At 36.1% G+C, this 25,855-nt stretch overlaps 1 protein-coding gene across 2 annotated transcripts; it reads right to left on the reverse strand.

Moving 5' to 3' along the window:
* Nucleotides 1–860: 860 nt before the first annotated feature.
* LOC135213486 (transportin-3-like) lies at nucleotides 861–21,527 on the reverse strand. 2 transcript variants are annotated; one of them, XM_064247413.1, is made up of 17 exons: nucleotides 20,243–21,527; nucleotides 19,718–19,813; nucleotides 19,399–19,564; nucleotides 17,456–17,634; nucleotides 14,416–14,585; nucleotides 13,645–13,812; nucleotides 13,178–13,298; nucleotides 10,588–10,734; nucleotides 9,760–9,965; nucleotides 9,075–9,312; nucleotides 7,970–8,197; nucleotides 7,408–7,542; nucleotides 6,688–6,828; nucleotides 6,278–6,489; nucleotides 5,826–5,919; nucleotides 5,178–5,387; nucleotides 861–4,556 (listed from the first exon to the last, which is right to left on the reverse strand). In XM_064247413.1, the coding sequence occupies exons 1-17, from the start codon at nucleotides 20,357–20,359 to the stop codon at nucleotides 4,362–4,364; spliced, it is 2,823 nt and encodes a 940-aa protein (XP_064103483.1). In that variant the 5' UTR covers nucleotides 20,360–21,527; the 3' UTR covers nucleotides 861–4,361. The 2 variants fall into 2 exon arrangements, with proteins under 2 accessions (XP_064103483.1, XP_064103484.1); XM_064247414.1 differs by having other exon boundaries at nucleotides 9,075–9,279; nucleotides 20,243–21,526.
* Nucleotides 21,528–25,855: the final 4,328 nt, after the last annotated feature.

A 25,855-nucleotide genomic window follows, 5' to 3' on the forward strand; every position in this document is an offset into this window, starting at 1 on the left:
AGTTCCTTGTTCCTAAGTATTTAATCCACAACAGTTGCGGCCAGGCTACTCTGTTTATGAGGTGAAAATGGTTATCACGTGCTTTTATTTATAGTTTATCGATAATTTTTAAAGCTTTATTTGTAATGATTCTATTGCATTCGTATATTTCCAGTATCAGCATTCAACGTTTTCCAGTTGTGCGTTAAATTTATTATCTTCACTGCCATTTAATTGGATCGTGTGCAAAGACTTCCCAGCAAGTGTTCAAGACATTTTAATGTTATGAATCACGTTTTAAGTGCAAGGCATTGGCCAGTGGCTACACACAGATGCTTCATATTCAGGGACGGGAAATATTGAGAAAGTTCAAGCTTCATTCACGAAAATTTGCCGATAAAACCAAGAACTGGGACACTTAAAAGTTAGTTGGAGTGATTGGACAGCAAAATGTTAGAAAAAGTGGGTACAGCTAGGGATTGAAAAAGATGCTGCATACTTTAGTAAGCCTACAGTGCAGAATGGGTGTGCCAATGGTTGCCATCACATATCCTGTATTGTTAGTACTTTGATTTATTTAGCAGACGACAGAGTTATTTGTCACAGGCACCTGTTGACCAGTCTCAGCAAATTCCTTAAAAAGTCGAGTATAACTGGTGTTCTCTTTTTACTTACTATCATTTCATTACCATATATCTTGATTTGGATGAAATAATCAAATCTTATATGAAAGGATATAACTAATGCATGTTAAATTTTAGAAAAAAAAATGTTTGAGTACACCTTGCATCTGATAAGAACAGCATTTCCAAAACCAAATTCCTAGTCTGGGGGAGGGGCAGATAATTAGAGTAATTCATAAAAGGATAAAAAAAATCATATTTAGAAAGTATGTATGACTGTATTTACATTCAAGTAACAAAACAATATCAGTCATAATAAACAAGGGAGGGTACAGACAGCAATGGATCACCTTGAAGCTGCCGCCAAAGATTACCAGAGAAACCTCTACACCCTCCTTTCACACCTCAACCCACCTGTCGGTATTTTCCATCACTTTAAAAAGACCTGTGTACAAGTAAGTATTCACCATTCAAGTTGGAACTGCTTGTTGTACCTGACTGATGTGCATTCTCGTTGATCTTGAATTTACTTCATATTTTAAGATCAGAAATTAAGCCAAATATGGCTGAAGCGGAATTTTAAACGTAGTAAATAAAATTACACTGGAATTTCATATATTGTAAAATCATTACAGGATTCACATGGGAATTGTTTTTAGCACCAAGTTAAAATTTTATTTAAATTACAATTAGTAAAAATCTGAGGAGGAAAAATGCTGAGAATTGTAACAAAATTTCCATCACTGATTTGTTTCACAAACTTGAAATACACTAACAAATGTGGTAATCTACAAATTAAGAGTAAAAAAAAAAGAAAAATACAGACCTTGGGCCTTTAAAAGAAACTAGATGCAGTTCCAGACAACTGATCCTATATAAGAATGCACTTCATTCAGATATAGAATTATGTAAATGTACAGAAAGGAACAGCCAATTAACAATTATAACAGAACTATACAATTTCTGAAGTTTCTCAAACTATTAGTTATCATCTCAGCTGCTGTCATTCTGTTGCTTGTAACATGGGTGAATGGACCATGTTCTGTAATTGATTGTGAACTTATGTATTTACCTTTAGGAATTATTATATGCACTTTTTTCTGCCTCTGATAGAGAATAACATTTTCACAGCAAATGTTGACAAAAAAACTGAGCAATGCAACTTAATGGGGCTCTATAATGTACCATCATTATTACACAGTTGATTTTGTTGTTGCAATACAATTCAATCATAGCTCTATGAAAAACTGATGACATGCTTCAAACCTTACCAACTAAGTTAAAATTCTTTCTAAATCGCTCAGGCAATCAAGTTTTGAAGAATAAATCTAAACTGCTATGAAAAATTATGGTCTTTTGAAGCCAGAACGAACACATTATATACTGTAAACACAGCCATGCTCCTTTTCAATTTAAAAATACATTTACATCACCAGAAACATCACTTCTATTCTGAGAAAAATTAATATATAAACTAAGTTTTTAACTTCAACTCTTTTGGAATCAAAATTTATCACATAAAAATGACCTTACATAATTTTCTCCAAAACTAGAAAACAAAATGTCCCCCATTACTTTTTAGCAAAATCCTAGCTTATCTTTTCATCAAAAGCACAAGCTTTTCTGTAATTTATAATTTGACCTAAAAAATTCAATTATACGTAAAAATTTACTAGTTTTTCATGTGGCTTTCAAACACTAACCAACCATTTAAGTTCAGTGCCACTTGAAAATATGGATGTAAATTACATAGTATAGTAACAATGTTTCATGGTTTTAGAATCTGACAATTTTGTGTTATTAAGGTACTATAAGAGACTAGCCTTTGCTACAGGTTTTCGAGAACGTCTTATGCATAATAATTTTCATTGTCAGTTTTTAATTAACAATACTACCCAGATTCATTACTAGTGCACAAGAGAAAAAAAACCAATAAACTCCAAGTTACATGAGGCAGCCATTTTTCCTTTTACTTGACTATAAGAGCTTCATGCTAAAACTGACGTCTTGTACCCATGACAGAAGCAACAAAATACCAGGAAAGCAAAAACTTAAAAATCATAACATTCTATCCAAATAAAAACAATTCCTTTTTGCACAAACATTGATGATATCAAAACATCTGATGGTCTATCAAACAAGTTTCTACTTGCGAGTCAAAACACAGTCAGCACTTTTACTTTGAAGGTGAAAACAGTGACCGGATTTCTCCCACCTCTGTCGTCCTTTGAGCATTCGGAGTTGCAATTTTCACATAAGCACCTCAACCACTGAACGTAAATTCGCTTGTACGCATTCCAACACTGGTATCGACAATCCTGGAATCCGAGGCACACGATTTTATCACACAGTCTTATGCTTATCACAAATGGAATATGAAGGCCAATTAAGTGGATTCTGCTGCTGTTTTTGTTTTTTAAGGGATGGCAATTATCAACCTTCCTTATATCCCCACCACAAAGTATATCAAAATAACTTTGCCAATTTCAAAATATAAAAAAATACCTCTGCATCACGATGCACCAGTCTAAATTTCCAACAAATCTTGAGACATCTAACAATATCCTGTATATGTATAAAAACTATCACTTTTAATAAAATCATTTCCAGGGAATAAAAGTGTATTTAAGCAACGTCATAGTACAGTCCTCTGAAATGAATACACACGAGATAAATCATTACACATTTGATCATTGCACTTTTTTTTTTAACCTCTTTCGGCGTGTGTGTATTCGTAAGAACTTGAAAGAGGAAATATCAATGGGATACATCAAGCCAAAAAGCCATGCAATGCACAGTTTCAGCAAGAAAATCTGTTATCAGTGACAATATACTGTTGGGCCTAAACACAAAATGCAGTCTGCTGCTGATGGAAGTCACTTCCAAATCTAGGAAGAAAAGATTCCCACACCTTACTTTTCTTCGTTCACTGCAACTGCCAACTATCTAGCCCTTTCCTCTCCCCCTCTCATATCCCCTTGTCAATGCAGTGCAACATTCGACAAGTTATGCTTTCAACTTCGGTGACTGACTTTCCTCCTGGGACCAGAAGAACTTGAGGCATTTACTATGTGTTTACAGATACTTCACTGGCATCTCTTGGTGCTATGCATTGTACCATGTAGTTAAATGTCCCTCGGGACACAGCTGACTACAAAAGTGGAAAAACACAAACACTTATGCAAAAGATAATCTGGATGGGGAACTGCAGAAACACAATACGTACAGGAATGACTAGACCTTCCTTCAAGTCAGGGTTGCAAATAGCTGAAGAAAATTAGTAAAAAATATCACCATGAATAAAGTAACTGTGTCTGGACAAGTTTCATGACAGTTCTTACAAATGAAGACAAGTATGACGTGACAAAGCAGATGAGCAAATTACAGTACACAAAAACTTCAAACAGTAAAAGTAACAAGTACACTTCCACTATCATGACTACAAGTCTAAAGAATGCAAAGAGAACTATACATTAAAAAAATAAAATCAATAAGAAGGTGATATATGTATGAGAAACTTTAGCAACAGATACTGTTGTATAATGTACAGGTTACAAAATTATTTGACACTACATGACAACAATGCACCACCTCAAGTTCCACTGTACACCCAGGACTGTAACTGCACAGACAATTTATAAACGATAGGAAAAAAGTCCCAACATTTGTCAAAAAAATGTTACAATATATCCATGCCACATAGTAGCGATGTATTATGTCCATCCTAAGATAAGTGTTCTAGCTATACTGTCCATCTTGTCAGCTGAAGTAGCGAGAAAAGTCGACCAAGGCTCTTGAAATCTCCTTGGTGCGTTCCGCCTGTGTCACAGCCTTGTGGAATTCTACTAGCTGCACTTGCGTCACTGCCTCCACACCACCAGAATTCTTAGTTGGCAGCACCTTTAGCTTGGCTTCCAACCAGTGACAAAACTTTGGACGGTCGAACTGCATAATCTGAGAGAAGATAGAACATATTCATCAACATAAATTCCTTTCTACCTAAATGGCAGTTTCTTATCAATAAACATTACACATTTCTCAGCTCTCAAACTTCACTGAACAGTATGGCAGTCCGGATGCCATTCAGTTTGCATTGCAGTTTCTCCATCTCTCAAATAAGTAACTACATGACAACTAAACAGCATCCAGTTGGCCTATTATTCAATTACACTTTTTCATAATGAATTTTGCATTTAATTACTAAATATATATTAGTATGAAAAAATGACATATCTTTTCATTTGTATTTTTCATAAATATACAAACCATAGCCTTTCATACATGGCACATATAAAGCTGGAGAGAGAGAGAGAGAGAGAGAGAGAGAGAGAGAGAGAGAGAGAGAGAGAGAGAGAGAGAGAGAGAGAGAGAGAGAGAGAGAGAGAGAGTTCTTTGCTCAAGTCTAACTTATAAAGAATCGAAACTTGTAGTGAGTTAACTTATAAAGAAGAATTGAACTTGTAGTGAGTTTTTCTATGAAATAACATTTGCAAATATACTAAATGTTCCTGTAAATAGTCTTTCCTTTAACAGCATTTCCTTAAGCAACTCCACTGCTAAAATATAAAACCTTACCTGATAAAAAGTTTCGGCAACATCATGGTGCATATATTGTGGAAGGATAAATACAGCTGCGGTAACAAGGTTGCCTACAAGGTTCTCTCCATGAGTGTCAAAAATGCTAACGACTAAAGTACGCCGTGTTTCGAAGTCTGGTTGGTCCTCATGCTTCCGTCCTGCTTCGACCAGATCTTGGAAAAACTTGAGAACAGCAGCATTTGCATCCTGAGGAATAAATGGTCAAATAAACGTCTCTAATACTATACAAACATATTGCTCCCTTGTTTGACAGTGCTGAATAGTATGTGCATTTTTATACATATTTTGAAATAACTGCATTGGTTGAGATTTTATTATTGACTCTTCACTCAAGAAAAGTATCAAAGCTGTCTCTCACCATTCAAGATGTATGATAAAGACAGGCTTAATACTTGGCTGAAACAATTAGTCAATGATAAAATCACTGTCGATGTAGTAACCTCAAAAAATTGAAAAAATGAACATTCGACTTTGCCAAAAATTAAGACAATTTGAACTTAATTTGAAATTACAAACTTTCACCGTCAAATATGTACTATTTCCCGTACAATTCATTAACCTATGCTTCATGACGTCCATTAGTATTTTAAGGAGAATATTCCATAAGAGTCACAGCATTCTCACCTTATGATCAAGCATGCAAGCTTGCAAACCACATTCAAGAATGGTGTTCAAGGCAATGCACTTGAGGAAGGGCACAGGAGCTCGCTGAAGGAACCTGAAAAGTGTACCCCCAAAAAATCATTAGATATATATCAAATAGTTGCAAATCTCACTGTCACTTTTATAAAGGAATGCTCTAGAAATAGAACCTCTTGAATGAACTAGGTAAAACTGAAGTCAAACAAAGTACGTACAATAAAAACAAAAACTGAACAAGAAGCTTTTTCTAGTCATTTTAAAAATGGACAATTTTACTAAGAAAATAAAGAAATTTTGAGACATTAGGGGAGGTTAATATATAATTCTCAAAACATATTTCTATCTTCTATGTACATTTATCCCAACAAAATTCAACAATTCTTGAATAAAGAGCTAGGAATGTCACATCCACAAAAAATGTTCTAAATCCTCACCTAGCACACAGCCTGAACCAGTCATCCACTGTGTCAGGATGATTACGAAAACCACTGGGCTGTGTAAGCAGCACAAAGGTAGGTTGAGTAAAAGCTTCCAGCATCGCTAGAAGGCCTGGTACACATCCGGCTTCACCAGCATATTCATCCACCAAAATGCTCCCTAAATACAGGAAGCAACTGTGTCCATGGGCGCTGTACAATGTCACCATCTACAAAAAAGATATATTGATTCATGATTCTCAGCAAAGAGTTAAACTACCAACAGCAACACCAATGACATGTCAAGCAATAATCGAGAACTTCAGGATGCATGAATGTGAAATTACAATCCCAAAAGTTATTTTTTCAATAATTTATAACAAATAATGCAGCTATTATACAAGATAGAAATATACGTATATCAATACCTGTTCGACAAGGGGAGACAATAGCGGCATCGAATGCTGGTGGACACAGCGAACAACGAACCGTAGACAACGACACGTGTGTTCCATTACCCGTATATCTGTGCTATACCTCTGGAAAGTTAGTGACAACGTCGGCCAAACCTGTTGGGATGTAAAATAATGTAAACCAGCAATACTAAGTACAGGTTGTGCCTAAAAATGTTGAGAAAAATTATTTAACAAATAATCAGAATAAAGGTTCTTTTATCTCTTAGAAATCCCTTAACTTCCATTTTGTTTTGTAATGATACAATTCAAATACATGTGGAAATATTATTTGGATATCTTGTGTCCTGTGCACATAAAAAGTATCTAAAACCAAGATGATAATCATGTCTTTTCCATTACCATCATCAACAATGACTTGCCACATTTTCAATTAGTAAGGTTAGATGCAAAATGAAGTCTGTCATCTCTCTCCTTTCTTGTAAAATTCCATGCTGAAATACCATCTGGTACAGCGTCACCATCTTGACACTGTAGTGGGATTCATTCGTACAGGTAGTACTTTCATATCTGACACATGGTAGGTACTCTAGCCTTCTCCTCTTACAGCTGAGCTACCTCAAGATTTCTATTTTCCCTAATTTAATTTAATGCATCATGTACGGCATCTACCTTGACCAACCAATGACCACAAAGCCACAGTTTAATAAGTACTGAAAAAATGTGTAAACTCACCTCCATCACTACCTCCTGACAGGGATGCTGTTCTCCGTTGTGAACAATTGGGTTTACATTTCTAAATATTGCTGCCAGTCGATCTAACCATACTACTGGATCCGATTTGGTATTTTTCTCTATTGAAGCATTTTCCTGCAATTTAGAACTTGTGTTCACTAGACATGAAATAGTAAATAAAATAAAAAACTTAACTGGAATTGGGATATAAAATCTAGGCAAAGTGTTGAGACCTGACCTACCTACGAGGTCATCATTCAGCAGTGAGAGAGAAATTAACAGTGAAGGTATTGATGGTGAAACAGGAGGAAAACCTTGCAGTTGCACTATGAAACAATAGTTAGGAGAGGTTGGAGAGTAAGCTGAAAGATAATATGAATGGAGGTACAGTAAAAGGAATGAAAGGGGTTGCAGTTAGTGGCCGGAAGGACACTGCAAAGAACTGCAAGTAGTAATGCCTGAAGTGCAATGACGTCACTAACCCCCTACAAGATAGAAAACTTTTTCAAAACTTATTGCATCAACATATAATAATAGTACATAAATAAACAGGAACACTCACCTCTATAACTTTTTGTAAATTCCTAATCTGAACTAGACACAACTTTTTCATATCCTCCTGTATTCTCTCTCTGGGTAGTCTTCCCAAGATGGACGCCACACCTTTCAGAAGGCCCACAACAGCCTCGTTGCTTATGCTGAACGAGTCCAGGGAACCGATGATCTGCATCAACCCTTCAAAGTGCTGCTCTATGTGATCGCGACAACTCTGACAAACAGCGTCTAGTGCCTGGATGGGAAATCAAATTGGTAGTAGAATCAACTTTCTGGTTAAATGTGAGTTGCAAAAATAGCTGCTGCCAACAGTTCAGACAGTGATCAACCTAGTCAACTGATGTAGAGCATTCCTAAGGTACAGTGTATTTAATTAACATAGATAAAAAAGGAGAATTGTACATATTCTCTAAATCTCTCTATATGCTTTAATTTTTAATTATATTTGGAAACTTACATAACTGTCGATTTGTTTCTCAAATGGTTTAGACTCCGTGCAAACAGCTGCTGATCTAACCAACCGGTCAAGTTGCTCCCAAGGTGCTGTGTATTTAACGCAGTGTATTTAACTAACATAGATCAATAAGGAGAATCATACAGATTCTTGAAGCTCTTTGCAGTTTTATTTTTAAATATATTTGAATGTGTTTCTCCAGGGAATTCAATATTAAGTGATATTTGTGGCTTAATATTCAGTTTTAAGAGATCATTTTTCTTTGAGGATTTACCATAAGTACTTTAACATATCTACAGGTGTAAGTTTCACAATCATCTACTAAACGTGAAAAGCTGAAAAAATTCTTACTAGACCCCAAAGGCTAGGCAAATCATTTTTGTTAACAGTAGGTAAAGTAAGATTGGCAAGAAATGGAACATACTGTACATAAATGAGACCTTATACTGTAAATCTGTTACATAAATGTGACCTTAAGCTACAATTTACTACTTGATCATATATTCCAATTTATTCACAATTTGATGGAACCACTGGTCATTAAAATTCAATTGGGAAAAAAAAAATAAAAAAAAATAAAAAAATAAATAAAAAAATAAAAAAATAAAATAAAAAATAAAATAAAATCACTACATAAAACCAGGACAAAAATCATTACCTTTGCAGATACAGTTGCCAAATGTTTATTGTGAAGACGTTTCGTAAGGAACTGTAAAACCAGAGGCAGTAGGTTTGGATGGCAAGCAACCCACTCGTTCAGCTCTGCTAACAACTGGACAGATGTGAAGGCAACCTGAAGGTGGACTTCATCTGGCTGGTTTAGCACAGCCTCTAGGATAGGGGGAACTACCTCGTTTTCTTCTCTGTTGGTAGAACAGATTAATATTTTTTCTTCTCTGTTGGTAAAACAGATTAATATTATTACTAATTGTTACATTATACTGTATCTAATTTTGTATACATGGCAACATTTAACTATCATATTGAATATGAACTATACTCCATTCATAATACTGTTAACAAAAGCAAAGCAGGACAGACTTAAGTTTACGGAGTCACTGAAAATCTATAGATTGTTTATGTATGTTGAAAAGACTGTAGGCTTTGATACACGGGTTTTAAACCATATTTAGTAAGATACAATGACAACCGGTAAGTATTGGTACCACATGAATGGAGGTAAAGTACAGGGAATGAAAGGGGTTGTAGCTAGGAGCTGAAGGGATGCTGTAAAGAACTTTTAAGTAATGCCTACAATATACCTAGTGAGGTGCGCTAACGGCACCAACCCTCTAAGGGGAGTGAACTTGGAAATGCCAACTTCCTGAGTCAGATTCACTTACGGTATGAGATTTTTTGCAACGCTCTGCATGATGAAAAGTGCAGCCTCCATCAGATTCCAATTCTTGGTCACATCAGGTGATTGGAGTATGTGAGCCATCTGCTGGAAGCAGGGCTTCGAGCCACAGATGAAGACCACGTCTTTAATGAGCTCTTGGACCCTCTCACGAAATTCGTAGAAATCATCCTGCTGCACCAGAATGCTTTCCTAGAGAAGAAAAATAAAGGAGGGGATAATTCATGTCCTTTTAAAAGACTGATTAGCAGTACCGTATTAAAATAAGATACGAGAATCTTATACATTACTGATATTATATCGTTTATGTCCTTTTAACACTGATTAGAAGAATTGAAGTACAATACTATGTCTATAAAAAAACAACAACAAAGTCCTTGAAAGCTAAGATTTTCAAATTACAGACATTCCCTGGTTATTGGCGTGACAATAAGTGAAAACTACAGATAACTGAAAATTAGCGGTTTGCAGCACTTATCAGCTCTGATAGCTGGAGATCAGCACCTCTGTTGATGAGTAGTATGTATCGGCGCCAATAAGCGAAAACTGGCAACAAAAATCATGGATTTTTGTCACAGGACAAGCGCCATAAAACTGGATCGCCGATAACCAGGGACTGGCTGTATTGGCCTTTTAAAATATTTGTTATAAGTTATAATTCACAATCAACTTGGAAAAAAAAACTACTGTCATAGTACTTTCACTGGAATAAAATAAAACTGATTGATAATACAGCTGAATTAATTATATATACACAGAAAATTTAGTTTGATAAAAGAGGCAAACCTAAATAAATGCTCAAGACATGACTTACATGATCAGGTTCAATTTGACAATGCCTATAAAGTGCCTCTATCAATCGTTCAACGTAGGGCTTAAACTGCTCATTCACAGTATCACAGTTTTTCCTATATACAACTTCCGACAACTTGTACCAGAAGTTAAACGTTATTTCTGCGACCTGCAAATGAAAGGGCAATAAATTCTTCTTTATCCTTTAATGGTAGCAATCAACCTTTCCCCTAATTACACATTGGTAAACATAAAAAGCATAATCAAGTCTTTCACTATAAACTACAATAGTATAAATAAAAGATCCAGATTCAAACTTGGATTCAAGATAAAATAAAAATAAAATAAAATATAAAATTATTCCTTGTAAACTGTTGAATTTTAAATAACTTAAAAAAACCATTATTGTATTTCTACATAATCCTGCTTGCAGTGAGAGAGGCACACAAATTACAAAGCAAAAACATAACCTCCTTTGCATATTAAAACCACCTGCAATTAAAATGTGTGATTTCTAACAAATATTACAAAGTTACATCAATTAATGTCGAACAAGTTTTTCTTAGTGATATACATATCTTTTATATTTGGACTAACCTGAGATTCACAAATAATGACGGCTTATATAGCAAGTCAATCAGTAGGCTAAGCCACTTCCTGATGGAAAATCACTTTTCATTTTAACCCTTAATAACCTTAAGTTTTGTTAAAATAACACACATGGTTTGCTCAATGAACACTACACATTTCCTCTACCAGTATGATTTTATAGAAGACTGACAAATGGATGGGTAACTTGTCCACAGAAACCAACTGCCTAGAATGCAATGTAAACCAAATTCTCACAATATCACATGAGAAACTTTGAAAAATCAAAAAGGGGGCTTTTGCCTCAGAACTAACTCTCCAGAAAGCCATGCTTTGAACTGGAATTAATCATCTACTGTATGTCATTATAAAGGGTCCCTGAGGGAAAAAGTAGTTCATTAAGTATATAACGTAACTTCTGAAGACTACTTAACCCTTAAACGCCGAAGCGGTATTTAAAAAATCGTCTCCCGTATGCCGGCAGCGTTTGCTAGTGAGCGCCGAAGCGCAAAAAATGTTTTTTTTCAAAAAAGCACAGCACGCTTAGTTTTCAAGATTAAGAGTTCATTTTTGGCTCATTTTTTTGCCATTGCCTGAAGTTTAGTATCCAACCATCAGAAATGGAAAAAAAATCATCATCATATATAAATATTGGGATATATAACAGCGTGAAAAAAAATTTCATGTATAATTGTATACAAATCGGGCTGTGAGCAAAACGGTTAAAGCTAACAAGTTCATTTTTTTTCGTTGTATTGTACACTTAAATTGCGATCATTGTGGTATATAACACATTGTAAAACGATCAAGGCAATGCAGAGAAAATATCACAAAATGATGCATGAATTTGTAACGCGCGGACGTAAAAAAAAGCAGTTTTCAAAAATTCACCATAAATCGAAATAGTGCTAGAGACTTCCCGTTTGTTGCAAAATGAAGGTAATTGATTGAATATTACTAGACTAAGTGCTGTAGCTTACAATTGCAGTTTTCGACCATTTCGGTCGAGTTAAAGTTCACCGAAGGAAAATTTTCTTCTATTTATCGTTATTAATATAAAAATATTTCAAAACTGATAAAAGCTACAACTATAGGTTGTTTTTAGTTGTATCCTACATGAAATTACGCACATTTTCATATATAAAACTTTATGTAACGGCTAATTTAAAATGGTGCAAACATTACGACAATCGGACGAAAAATGTGATTTTTTCGGAAGAGTTACTGCGCGGACGTAAGGAAAAAGTTTATTTCATAAATTCACCATAAATAGAAATATTGTGCTAGAGACTTCCAATTTGTTGCAAAATAAAGGTAAATGATTGAATATTACTAGAATGTAATAGTTTTAGCTTACAATTGTTTTTTTTTTACCATTTCGGTCAAGTCAAAGTTGACCGAAAGTTGATATTTTGGCACTTATCGTTATTTATATGATAATGTTTCAAAACTGATAAAAGCTACAACAAGGAGTTGTTTTTTGTTGTATTCTACATGAAATTGCGCACATTTTCATATATAATACTCCATGTAACGGCTAATATAAAATGGTGCAAAAATTATGTCAAAGTGACAAAATAATTTCTGACTCCCAGCATCCCCCAAGGCGCGTGATTCAAAAGTTTTTGCCTAGTAGGCCTATAACTTTTTCCACGAATTTAAAAAAAAACTTTTTTATATTGACGTACCATACGTCCAATCGGCACCCGACAGACAATTTATATAGACGTTTAATACGTCTAATCGGCGTTAAAGGGTTAAGTAATAATGTACTTAAAAGTAATAAGTAATGTCTTTAAATCTAGAAATGTGATAAAATCTGTTGGATGCAACTTCTAATACTGTATCCCAATTTCTTTTTCTGTAATTGACAGAGCATCGGGAGGAGCCTAAGGACCAGTTTTATTTTTTTCTTTTACTTTTCCATCTGTTCCTTTTGGCCTACCCCTACTAGCTGTGACAATTATTTAATGACAACTTACAATTACTTAAAAATAAAATGACAAAGGTTAATAATATATTACCTCCCAATCATGGTGTCCTATACAGGTCAGGAGAAGGTGTAACACCTGGAAGGATCCTAATCCTTGGTCAGGCTGATTCACCATAACTTCCACCAAAGTTTCCCCAAGCTCGGAGAATATTCTAGGGGCAGAAACGGAAATAAAATCAATGATTGTCACTTACATGCCAGCTACACACAAATGTTCAATATGAAACCACCTTATCAGAGCATAATCATGATCATCTTGCGTGAAAACTCAGCATTCGAGAAGTGTAGATTTAGAAAATGGACCACTTCATAAGACAATCCTATCACCACCACAGATGATCAAAAGAATTTAATATTTTCCACCTCTAATTCTAAAGCTCGGTGCAAATATTTGCATATTGCTGAATGTTTACCAAACTTCTGAATGCTATAACATTTTTACAACAATATTCCAGTGACATCATTATGAGGACTAAGGCTTACAAATTTTGATCCTACCTTGCATAATTAGTGATGGCGTTCAGATCCTCAAGAGCAACAGCCATGTGGTATGGTTCACCCAACTGCAGCACCCCAGCAAACAGCATTTCCGCGAGAGGTTGAATCCTTTCAGCCTCCAACATGATCATAGCAGAACATATGCAGTCTGTGGCTATTTCGTGTAACCTGGTAAAAAAGAAAAGAATTAAATAAAAACAAGAGTTATGAGTAACTTTTACACCAATAACCTTTTGAATTGGTAAAATACACTCTATAACCACTTGAAAGACTGGTCAAATACTGGCTTAATGGAAAGCTTTAAAATTCAAATTCCCTCTGTAAAGTAGCAGCACCATTTAAATGTTATGCTATCTGAGATACAGTGGTACAAAGGTTCTCCAGTATGCCAAATATATAATAATAATGTCTTATTTCCCACACCGTTGGACTGCGGAATGGTCTCCCTTAGGATGTTGTGCAAATTGAACTTCAAATGTTCAGGCAAAGATGCAATAAATACATTACTACCCTATAACAATTCTCCTCCTTTTAGTAAATAAAATTCCATTTATTAATCTTTTATCTTAGTTCAACAACTGATCTTTCTGTATTTCCTACCATATTCTGTAATTTCTTTCAAATGAACTTAACAGTAAAGTCTTTGGAAGCTTAAATTTCAAGTCAATGGCCACTTTGGGCCTGTTCCATGTGAACGGGATCAATGTTTCGAATAATATAAACATGACCCTTTTATATCTCAATGAAGCATCAAAACACCAAGTTCCTTACCGTGCAGACACCTGGGGATTTCTGACAACATTGAGAATGTCTGTTACTAGACAGGTGTTGGTGAGGAGAATCCATTCTTCAGTATGGATGTTAAACCATGATGCTAAACATCTCAGGGCCTTCAAATGTGTGCTCTCTTTGGTTGCTCCTTCAGTGTTGACTGCAATATGCTGAAACAAAAGAGGGCATACAGATTAAATCCCACTATTTCACCGAACTCCTTGTGACATCAGTCACTTGAACAAACCTCACCTCAAGCAAGCCTACAGCAGCCTGTTACACACCAAAGCCATTCCCAATCACTGTTTAAACGTTCTGACCTCAGGGTCAGCGATAAAAGACCTTAATTACAGCACTACAATGTAACTCCCCCTTACCGAATGGTCTATACCAGCAGCAAGAAGATGGACTTTCAATCAAGTGCTGTCTGTGCGTGTGACATCCAGGAGAACATAAATTTAAAACTTACAGAAAAACATGTTAGGATGCGACGGTCACACGGATGTGTGTATGCTTACAAAATAATGGTGGGATGGTGTGGATGCAGTTCAAATAGATGGAACTTCTCTGTTCATTTCCGACGCGCAACCATGTGGTAAGGAGGTGATGATCCAGAAATGAGTGTGTGCGCTATGAGGCTGCTAAGAGCAAACAGTGACGTGGGTTACTGGAGATGTTTGGAGACAGGTAACAGATGAGGCAAAGATTTGACGTGACGCTGAAGGTTTACAGGATCACGGCAGCCTCTCCCATGGTATGGCATTGCATGAGGAATTTGGCAGATTACAGAGGGAATTTTAAGATGAGGCTGCAGTGGTAAACGTCATGAAGAAAAGATTTTGTGGTGATCCTGCTGTCAAAGGCTGAGTAGGCGTGAGGCACCTGGACAGCGGGCACGATCAAAGGTGGCGATAGTGTGAATCACTTGCCTTCCGGCACTAAACTTGAGTGACCTAAAAAGGTGGGAAAACTAAATCAAAATGAAAGTAAAACTTAATTTCAAATAAGTGTCAGGGGAGAAGATTCTTTTGATTTGAAAGCTTTTGGATTTATGAAAAGTTACCTTACAATATCTACTAATGTGCAGTAAGATGTCTGACTTTGTGCAGTACAGTAACAACTTAATAAAATAAAAATAAAAAATAAAAAATAAAAATAAAATAAAAACACTACAGAGGTCATAGGATTACAACGAACTAGTTTTGCAGCTTATTACAAACATTACTTAATAAACTCTGCTACCTTTCTTGTGTTATATACTTACCATTTGTACTGCATGCCTTAATTTTCAAAATCTGCTTTAACTAAAGAAAGATCACAGTCTAAACCCGAAATAAACAATTTCTAAGAATAGTACTATATTAAAATGATGCCCAATTTACTACCAAAATTCTGCCGACACTAACACTACAAAATGACCAAAAAAATCAAAAGCCTAGAACTAAAACCTACAAAATACCAACTACACATGGTTAAATACTGCCCAGAACCTATAGAGGACTTTCTCTTTTTACAAATAACTTGACAATTGAATAAGTAACAGACTGTATTAACTTGACAGTTGAATAAGTGACAGACTATCAAGTTTTAGCACAATGTCCTGAATGAAAGAGAGCATGCTATAGAAATGCATAATAAAGTGTGTATGTACAGACTGCTTATGTATTGTCAATAAGGTCTTGCATACAGGTACATGAATTTGTTACGAAGTGGGACTACGTTCTTTTTGCAAACAGGCCTTTATCTCAATCTTATAATTAAGGGAGCATAACGTGGCCTAGCAAATGGTTTCATTCTTTTCTGTGCCAACTTTAAGAGAACCGACTTCAATAAAAATGAGCGTAATGCACCTTACAATATTTCCCTATGCCCATTACATATATGCGACAAAGTTATGTCGTACATCGCATAAACAATTTCCTCTACCTCTTAAATACTGGATTTCCTTAAATACTACATTTAGCTTCCAGTTGGTATGAAAGGGAAAAAATAAAAACGAACTAAATTTAACAAATCCACAATAATTTATAACTGTAATATACCAGAATTAGCTGTAAGCCACCAAGGACTGCTTCTCTAGAGCAATGGACTATGGCTTACTATCACAGTTGAATAAGAATCCAACAAATGCCTGCGCTGCGTGAAAAGAATAAAACCAAGCCCCATTTCTCCGATTGAGAAGTCTTATTAAATTTCACTGACTATACTGTCAATGCTTTTAACAGCACTTTAAACTCTATACATAGAGGAATGAAGGCATAGCTAGTAGCAGTCAAAACCCACATACACCTTCAAATCCCCCAAAATTTCAAGATGACCAGCCGCACCTCAAACATTGTAATTTCGACTGACACCACTGCTCAACAAAAACCTAATTAGTGTGTGTTACAGCATCTTCCATCATGCCACAATACAACAAATTCTACTAAAAAAAGGAAAAAGTCTGAATAAACAGCTATAAAAATAAGAGTAATACTGCAAAGCTAAATTTACGAAATCTTCTATATAACTTTACCATTGTGTACTAAAAAAAAAAAAACTAAGAATCCTTTTAGAACACAAACAGATGATTACTGTACTTTAAACTGTACTTTCAACATAGTATACCATCAAAATCATGCTGCCTTAACTTCCTTCCTTATGAGAAAAATGAAGTTGGACAAATGTATATAATGTAATGACACCTCTGACTATTTTCTTGTGGTTTTTAACCAAACCCCTTAATTTATTCATTAGCCCCTCATTAGAATTTATGAGAGGTTCCATAAATCACTTTGTGAGAGAGAGAGAGAGAGAGAGAGAGAGAGAGAGAGAGAGAGAGAGAGAGAGAGAGAGAGAGAGAGAGAGAGAAACAGTGCTGTTATATACTAAAACTATGACAAATACACATAATTATGAAAAAAGTTGCTGCCAGTTTTGTCCTGTAGCACATCAGCCAACAAAGGTTTACGACAGAGAGAAACATTGCATACAAAGCTCTATGAGAGAGAATCACATTTCATACAAGGCTCTAATTCCGAAACAAAAAAGGTCAACTTACCAGTAACTCTATTATACTAGGAACTTTTCTTTTAAAATACTCGTCCAGTTGCTTTCTTCGGTTGAGTCCCAACCGGAGTTGTCTGGAATGCAACTCTTCAGGCAGGGCGATGAGGACTTCTAGCAGCGGAACTAGGTTGGGAGTGCTCGAACTTGGTCCAAACTGATGAATAAGGTCCACTGTTGGTCATGAAGAAAAAAATGTAGTGTTTATTACTGTATATGAATGAGGTCATTCAACATTTGAAAGTGAAAGTGAGAGTAAAAAGGTTTCAAAGGTGTAAAAGGAGGAAAACCTCACAGTTGCACAATGAAATAATTGTTAGGAATGGGTAGAAAATAAGATGGAAGAACCAGAATATTAACAGTGGTAAAACAAGAATGAAGGGGTTGCTGTATATGAAACAAGTTAAGACCAGCAAATTTTCTTTTATTAATGAACCAAACTTTGTAATGCAAACTTCTCAAAGGAATTAACACAATGTTAGTTTCACTTGGCTGATGAACCATCACCTGGACTTTGCTAATATTCCAGAGGAAACTATGCTATAAGAAACGTATAAAACTCATTATACTGAATTCACTAAAATACCTTCTGCATAGGATAAAATATCACAAACTTCACTACCATAACAAAATAAGAAAGGCTAATAACTATGAAATAACATAGGGGTATGACAACTTTAGAATTAAATTGGAGGTATTACTTTAGAATTACACTGGGGCATCAACAACTTTAGAATTACATTGGGCTATTAATAACACTTTAGAATTACAATGGGTCTATCAACAACTTCTGAACTACAGAGGTTATCAATAACTTTTGAATTACATTGGGTATCAACAATTGGAGAATTACACTGATGTATGAACAACTTATAGAATTACATTATGGGTATTCACAGCCTTTGGAGGCAATGTTTACATATAATGCTATCTCCAGTAGGCTAACCTCCAAGCCAATGGTACTAAGTTTCTTTGCAATATAAAAAGGATTCCTACATGATAATCTTTCTCGCTTTCTTTTCCTTCCACTTTAAAACCAGCACACCAATGTCAGGACTTTCCTGCTTATATAAACTATGTACAGTCGACCCTCGCCTACTCGCGGTTCTGGATTCGCAGGATTTCTCTATGGAACATACACATTCGTGGAAAAATCGCCCATTCAGTATTTTCCACTGAGAAACATTCACTAATGTACTTTCATATTTTCATGCCTAAATGCAACTTTTGTGATAAAACTATCGAAATACTCAGGTATAGCCATTTTTAAAGGTCTCTTTTTAGTGTTTGAAGAATCATAATAGGCATTTCTAAGTGTTTATGGAGGGGTTCTAAGTATTCCTTTTGAATTTCACCTAATAGAGGATCCACTGCCAATAATAGTTTTATGCACAAATGTTTGCATGACTAAAGCAAAGAAAATCTACCTAAAATGAGGTCTTAACAATAAGATAATTTTCTAGCACCTAGCTGGATCCGGTTAAACAATTGGAAATTGAAAAGCACAGAAGCTGAGATATCTGGCAACTCGTGCGTATGTTGGGCGAAAACTGGTCGAACACTGCGCAACCACGCTATCGCGTTTAGTCTTTCCCAACCCAGGATGTCATAAGATGACAGAGGGGCGGCTAGAGGTGGGCAGTAAAACATTTAGACAGGTTTGTAACTATGAAAAATACAAATTGTCTTAGAAAATTTGTCATTTGTTCATATGTGAACAAATCTTAGGTCTTAACTATCTTTACTCTAAGGGTAAAACGTTCTATGCAATTATTTAGTAAAATTTAATTTTAAAAAGGCATACCAATATCTCATCAATTTTCAAGCCCAATATTAATCTACAAGAAGGTGGAAAAAAAAAAAGAATAAACAAAATGCTAAGTTAAACACGTCAAAAATATGACAAGGTTAGAATGCAGTATCATATAAAGCACTCACAGATAGGATCTTCCCATGAGGCCATATGCAATGCCAAGTCAGCCAGGGCTACACACAGCTGCGTAGCAATCCCTTGGTAGGTGTGCTCGTTGATGTGACTCAGATGTTCCAGCATCGATGCCCGTAGTGAGTCGTGTGCCTCTTGCGGAAGTTCCCCAAAATACAACTGGAAAGGAAACCATAACATAGGGGCAACAAGCGCAGATATAAATCACTGCCTTCATATTCAGTAGAATATTTTTGGTAAATACAGTAACTGCAACTAACACAATTTCAACATCAGTAATATAAAATATAATGATTCTATGTTATACTGTACCTGTATTTTGGTTCGCAGCGTCTGAGCTGCAAAGAAGCAAGAGTTGACATCTCGCTTGGTGTGCAACAGTTGGTCGGCTACTTTCCATGCTTGTACCTGTTAAAAGGAAACAGAAAAATATTACTCAAAGTAATTTTTATTTTTGCATAAACCCTAATCACTTATTTGTCCTAATATTTTTGTGAAAATAATAAGCAAGTCTCTCGCTGTCTAGATTATGCTGATAATGTTCATGAAAACTAAACTATAAAGCCAAGAACTGGGGCACTTCCAGCCATTCAGAACTTTAAAGCACTTTAAAGTGGGTGCTGGATTAGGTAGTTGGAGAGCAAGATAGCAGAAAGGAGGTAAGGTAAAAGGCTGAAAGGAGGTGAGGTAAAAGGCTAAATGTTGGCGCAGCTAGCTAGGGTCCACTGGTGAGAACTAGGCTGCAGTAACAGTGTTCAGTTTTACCCCAAAATTTCCTTCCATCTCAAATCTATCACAACTTAGGTAGCCTAGCGTAGAAGAAGGAAGAACGCTCACCGATCGCTGCAACTGATGCAGCCACTGGGAGGCTTGGTCGTGCTTCTGGCGGTCCGTCGTCTGGATGTCGTAGAGGGTGTCGACGGCCGCTAACACCTGCGCAATGTCCACTTCCATCTTCGCATAGTATTTTCTGGGGGTTATTCCGACAGCAGCCGAGGCACAAAAAAAATATTAAACACCCTACGGGGCCAAATCGTCCAATCCTCCCCGCTCCATATTAACCAGCACGGACCTTCCTTCGGTCGACTTTCTACGGGGCTAGGCTATGGACCGTGGGTCAAGTTTTCATAGGCTCGTCCCTGGTTGCCAAAACAGCCACCTAGCTTAGGGTTGGTCTAACCTAGTCCGGTCCAAAGAAGTCTAAATAATGGCAAATGGATGCTCCTTTTCAAAAGCCAGGGCTGTGGACCAAATGTCAAATTTTCATAGGCGTAGGCTACGGTCGGTCCCACTAACCAGAAAACGCCCCCTTAGGGTAGGGTCAGCCAAATCTAGTCCTGTGCAATGCCAGGCCTAAATAATGACAGACTAGTAGCTATTAGGGCGTCAAAGAAGTGATGGGGAGCAAGAGCGGGCCAAATATGGTGCGCCGAAATTTAAGGTCCCAAAAGGCAGCAGTCCTTAGGGTAGGTAGTGCCTGGTAGGTAGTAGCCTATGACCCCGTCAGTCAGCCTAAATCCGATCCCGTCAGAAGCTGGGCCTAAATAATGGCAAACGGACGCTTTTAGGGGGTTAAAGGTGGGCGAGGGGGGTGGGCCAAAATACAAGTGGCGAAATTTGAGGTCCCAACAAGTCGTACGTAACCTCCTTCGGCTTAGGCCTGCACCCTAAACCTATCTCTATTCTCTTCCCGCTGCTGAAACTGCTGCTGCTCATCCAACGTCTCATAATTCATCCGTTTGGCGCCACTCAATCCACCCGACGAATCAACGAGGCCATAAGGGTTAAGGGGGGAGAGGGTAAAAGGGGCCACACAGCCGAAAATAATGTCCAGAGAAAAATAGGGATTGAAATCAACTCTTGAGAATCGTGTGAAAAGCGACGGCCAAAACCGGACTCCTATGTTCGAGCGTCGTTCGGGATATTTCCACTATTTCACGGGTATTTTCTAAGTACACTTATATTCCGCACTTATATCCGGTCGTTTCCCGTCGCATCCCGAACGGCGATCGCGGCAGAGGCGGCGAATTTTAACTTTTTTCTCCCCAAAGTGCGGCTTCGCAGTCTCGTGAGAGTAATGACACAAACACCACCATAAATACTGGACAGTGTTGAAGCCTCCTCAGTAACGACTCGAGGTTTCTGGGGGCTGTCGTACGACGTCGTTAACAGTTGTCGTTTTTAAAGTCGTTCCCATCGCTCGTTTGTCTCGTTTTCTTCTCGTTCTGTGACTTACTTGTTTATTCTTTTTTGTTCCATTAGCTTGTTTTTGATCGTGCTATCGCTTATTTTTATCTCGTGGTTACGCTTAATTGTTATCTTTCGTGTTTCCAATCCTCGTTTATCATCATTTTGTTAGCCTTCCTGTTCCTAACGCTTGTTTTTATTAATTTCCTGTCGTTCTGTGGCGTTTTGTTGCTTATTTTATTTTTTTTTTTTTCGTGGCATGGCTCAATTTCGTGATTTATCGATTCTTTTTCTTAATTTACCTCTCGCTACCACTTGTTTTTCGTATTTTTATCGTGTTATTACTCATTTTTCTTATTTTCTTCTGTCGATAATACTTATTCTTTATTATGTTTCTCGTGGTATTCCTTATTTTTTTTCATTTTTACTCTTTCTATTGCGCAAACTGCTTATCTACTTTGTCATCATACTTTTGCTAATTTTCTGGTGCTATTCCTGACTTTACTCGTGATATTAATTATTTTTATTGTTTTCCTAGCACTATTGCTTATTTTTTTCTTTTTCATCGTGATGTTAATCACTCATTCTTTAACTTCTAGTGCTATTGCTTATTTTTCTTATTTTCTTTCGTAACATTCCTCAATTCTCTTATTTTTCTCGAGCTAGTTCTCATTGTTCTAACTACTAAGTTTTCTCGTACTATTTTCTATTCCTCTTATTCATTATTGTGATATTGCTTATTTCTCTCGCTTTTCCTTGTGCCATTGCTTATTTTTCTTGTTATGTCACTTATTTTTCTTTTTATTACTCAGGTCATTGCTTATTTTTCTTCTTTTTGGTGTCATACACATCCTGAATATTTTTTTCTTTGCGCAGAAATTTACATGTTAAATTTTGCCTTCTTCCTAAGATTACCTGCAAAGTTTATCATGAAAGCTAAATCTGTCGCCACTCTGAAATGAGCAAAATACCTTCAGGTTCAATTAAAGATTAGAATACATAAACAAACAAATGAAACGATAAATAACACTGACAGACAAGAGCAGTTGCCATCTTGTCTTGTAATGGCCCCTCGCAAAAATGGTCTGAAAAACTCTGAATTTCCACGAACTCGAGTGAGATTATTTGGCCTTGGAGGGGCTATCATCGTCGTAACATAATCCACTCGTTGCTTGACACTGCCGTCGTGAACTCCATGGCCCGTGATGGACCGATAAGCTTAAACTTATTCTTCGTAGTAAATAGTAAAATGGCTTAAGTAACTCTTAACCAACTCTTCACTCCTGTAGTATCGTGGATGTGTCAAGATATAGACGTAGGTCTATGTCTTCTACCTAAAATAAATTAAAACTCTGAGGAGTATTGATGTAAACCAGATAGAGACTGAACTATGGTTTTATTGTACAAACAACTCCACTGCAGTATTACTGCACTGCAACAAACAAAATACAGTTAGTTACAGATTCCAACTATAAATTAAGAACAATACTAAACAAGTACAAACAGAACCCCAAAGGTAAACAAACTTCATAAGGACCACACATATAAAGGAACTAGTGATTTCACCTTTAGTATAATGTTATCCAAGTCATTATTCTTAAGAGCAACATGTTTAGCAATAATTAAGGCTAAATGCATACTCTTCATTCTTCTACCTTGAATAAATTGGAACACTAATGTTATTGATTACATCAAGGTTCTCTCTCCTTTGTTAACATATGGCATCGAATATATATGTCATAAAATGACACTGTTGATTTACATTTCAATTAAAGGAAAAGTGTTAATTTCTTTATCGTTAATTTTACTATAGATTCATTGTGAACTGCAGGTTAATAATCACTAATTATTATTTTTTCATTGTAAATATTTTTCACTCGTATTTTGCAAATGGGACCAGATTTTCCCACTTCTTGACTCCCGCCTTGACGTCTGGGTCCCGATAATGGCGAGCATTAATTGCCATTCCGTACTAGTTATCTAGCTATTATGTAATCACTTCCTGTGATGCTACATCTTCATGAAGACATCGAACTAGCTAAGTATCTTACATAAGTCAATTTGCATGCTTGGCCAAATTACGGGGGAGTTACATAAGAACGCCAGGAAACACAAATTGATTTCTTAGTTTGTGATTTAATTCGTGCTTAAAATCCCAACCTTTGTTGCCTTATCAAAGAAAATTATGAGCTGTGGACAATTTTGAGTTTTCGGAGATAATAATTTCACCACAATACACACACACACACACACACACACACACACACACACACACACACACAACACACACACACACACACATATATATATATATATATATATATATATATATATATATATCTTTTCCTGGAATCAAGGCTGAACTAAGAATTGTTCTGTCAAGTAGGCCTAGTCCTGCAGATAGACTCAACATATGAGCAATTATGAAGTTCCCACGGAACGGAGAGGCGATACACGAAAAAGATATAGAAGTAGATAAACGACAAATGATCGATAACGATGAGACAATAGGCTGATGAGTATCTAAGCGCACAAACAACTACAGAGGTCAGAAAATCCGGATTTTTTTTTTTCCGCTGATCTGATGTTCGTCAGACGCTGCTTGAATTTCACAGCTTGATGACTTTGTGTCACTTGGAGGGGTCCTGTCTTAATTGTCTGTAATATTTTGCACATTTCTATATGTGTTCAAGGAACTGGACGTGCTGCTGATGAGTTTTCGGTCTAGATATATGAATTGGGTAATATTTTGAACATTTTTACCCCACAGTGTTTCAAGAGAAAAGTTTAATGTTGAAAATAATATTATAGTATATTGGTTGTTTTTGTCTGCCGGAACTAACTTCGTTAGACAAATCATGCTTGATTCAGTGGTTAGATGATGAATGTAGCAGTGACTACGATACTGTTTTATTCCGTTGCCACCCAATTTTAGATTATGATTTTACTCTCATACATAACTATTCTCCTTGCAATGATTTTTCGGCCTATAGTAAAGTATCGTAAATTTATTCACTTACGGCTAGTTTTATGTTTTTGCAATTTCACAATGATTATTCACTATCTTATAAACAAAAACCTTCTGAAATAACAATGAACAGTTGTCTAAAGTAATTGTATGTTTGTTTTTATACAAACGATGTCTAATTAAAAAAAAATCTCGACCACTTAGATCTTGAACATATACTTAATTATCGTACATCACAGGATGCGTTCGTGTGAAGTGTAGGTGCTGGGGCAAAAGTTTATTGGCCATTTTCCCTCTACAGTTTCACTATGTTAGAATGTCAACAAAGACAAATAAAACTTTTAATGTTATCTTTTTATACGACGCAGTTATAATAATCATGACAAGATTTTCACATTTTCCGTGTAATCTGTCTAATCTCCATGCAATCAATTTATTTAGACGTTTCTGCAAATATTAATGGAACATAAATTAGTACGTTCCTTAACCGATAACCAGAATGACTGTATAAGAGAATTGATTTTTATAATGAATATGAGGCTAATTGTGTATATAGTGGATATTTTGGGATCTCAGTTCACTGTGAACCACGCAATTAAAAATCATTCCAGTTAATTTTATCTCGTGGTTATTTCTCCCCAGACTTCCTCCTAGCGCTTAATCAAATTAATTTTTTTCATTGGACTTCATTATTAGCTTATAGAAACTATCAAATAAAAGTGAAACTTTTGGACACTGGTGAAAACATATAACCCCGCTACCTCTTACGCTGCCGCCCCGCCATGGGGTGATTCACAAGCCTCGGGCGAAATGACTTTGACTTTTATGGCTTGGTGTTGATTTAGCCACATGGAAGTTATGTGAGCCATCGAAGGTAATCCAGGTTGGATATATAAAGATAATAAATACTACAGACTTCAGTTACGGGGCATGATGCCTGTATCGGCACAGAACGGTCTGAATAAACGCTATTAGGTTGTGAGGAGTTTGTCCCTATGTGTTCGTGTGAAAGTATACATCATTTGTCAACTTTCTGATTACAGTCTTAATTATTAAGTCTCATGAAATGTAGAATTAGGAGCAAAATTAACAATGAATAAACGTACAAAATTGTGTGGCAATACGTAAATGCATTCAAATCAAACGCAATAAACTCTTAAGTCGTGAGCTTATTCAGCGAATCGAACGAGCGATGTTTTGACCCAACTGTGTCCCACTACTGTTTTGAGTTCCGATAAATTTGTCGTTTATATCCCAAAATTAAGATTTACCTCAGGCTTAGAATGACGAATTTG

The sequence above is a fragment of the Macrobrachium nipponense genome, chromosome 19 (genome assembly GCF_015104395.2).
Source record: "Macrobrachium nipponense isolate FS-2020 chromosome 19, ASM1510439v2, whole genome shotgun sequence".
Classification (NCBI taxonomy): domain Eukaryota; kingdom Metazoa; phylum Arthropoda; class Malacostraca; order Decapoda; family Palaemonidae; genus Macrobrachium; species Macrobrachium nipponense.

What these genes read in the sequence shown, in the direction of transcription:
- LOC135213486 (XM_064247413.1), bottom strand. Translation starts at nt 20,359, where the DNA reads ATGGAAGTGGACATTGCGCAGGTGTTAGCGGCCGTCGACACCCTCTAC. An exon ending in AATCCCCAGGTGTCTGCACG is followed by an intron (nt 13,813 to 14,415) that starts GTAAGGAACTTG and finishes CTTTTTTACCAG; the next exon opens with GTTACACGAAATAGCCACAG. An exon ending in TAGGACACCATGATTGGGAG is followed by an intron (nt 10,735 to 13,177) that starts GTAATATATTAT and finishes TTTCATTTGCAG; the next exon opens with GTCGCAGAAATAACGTTTAA.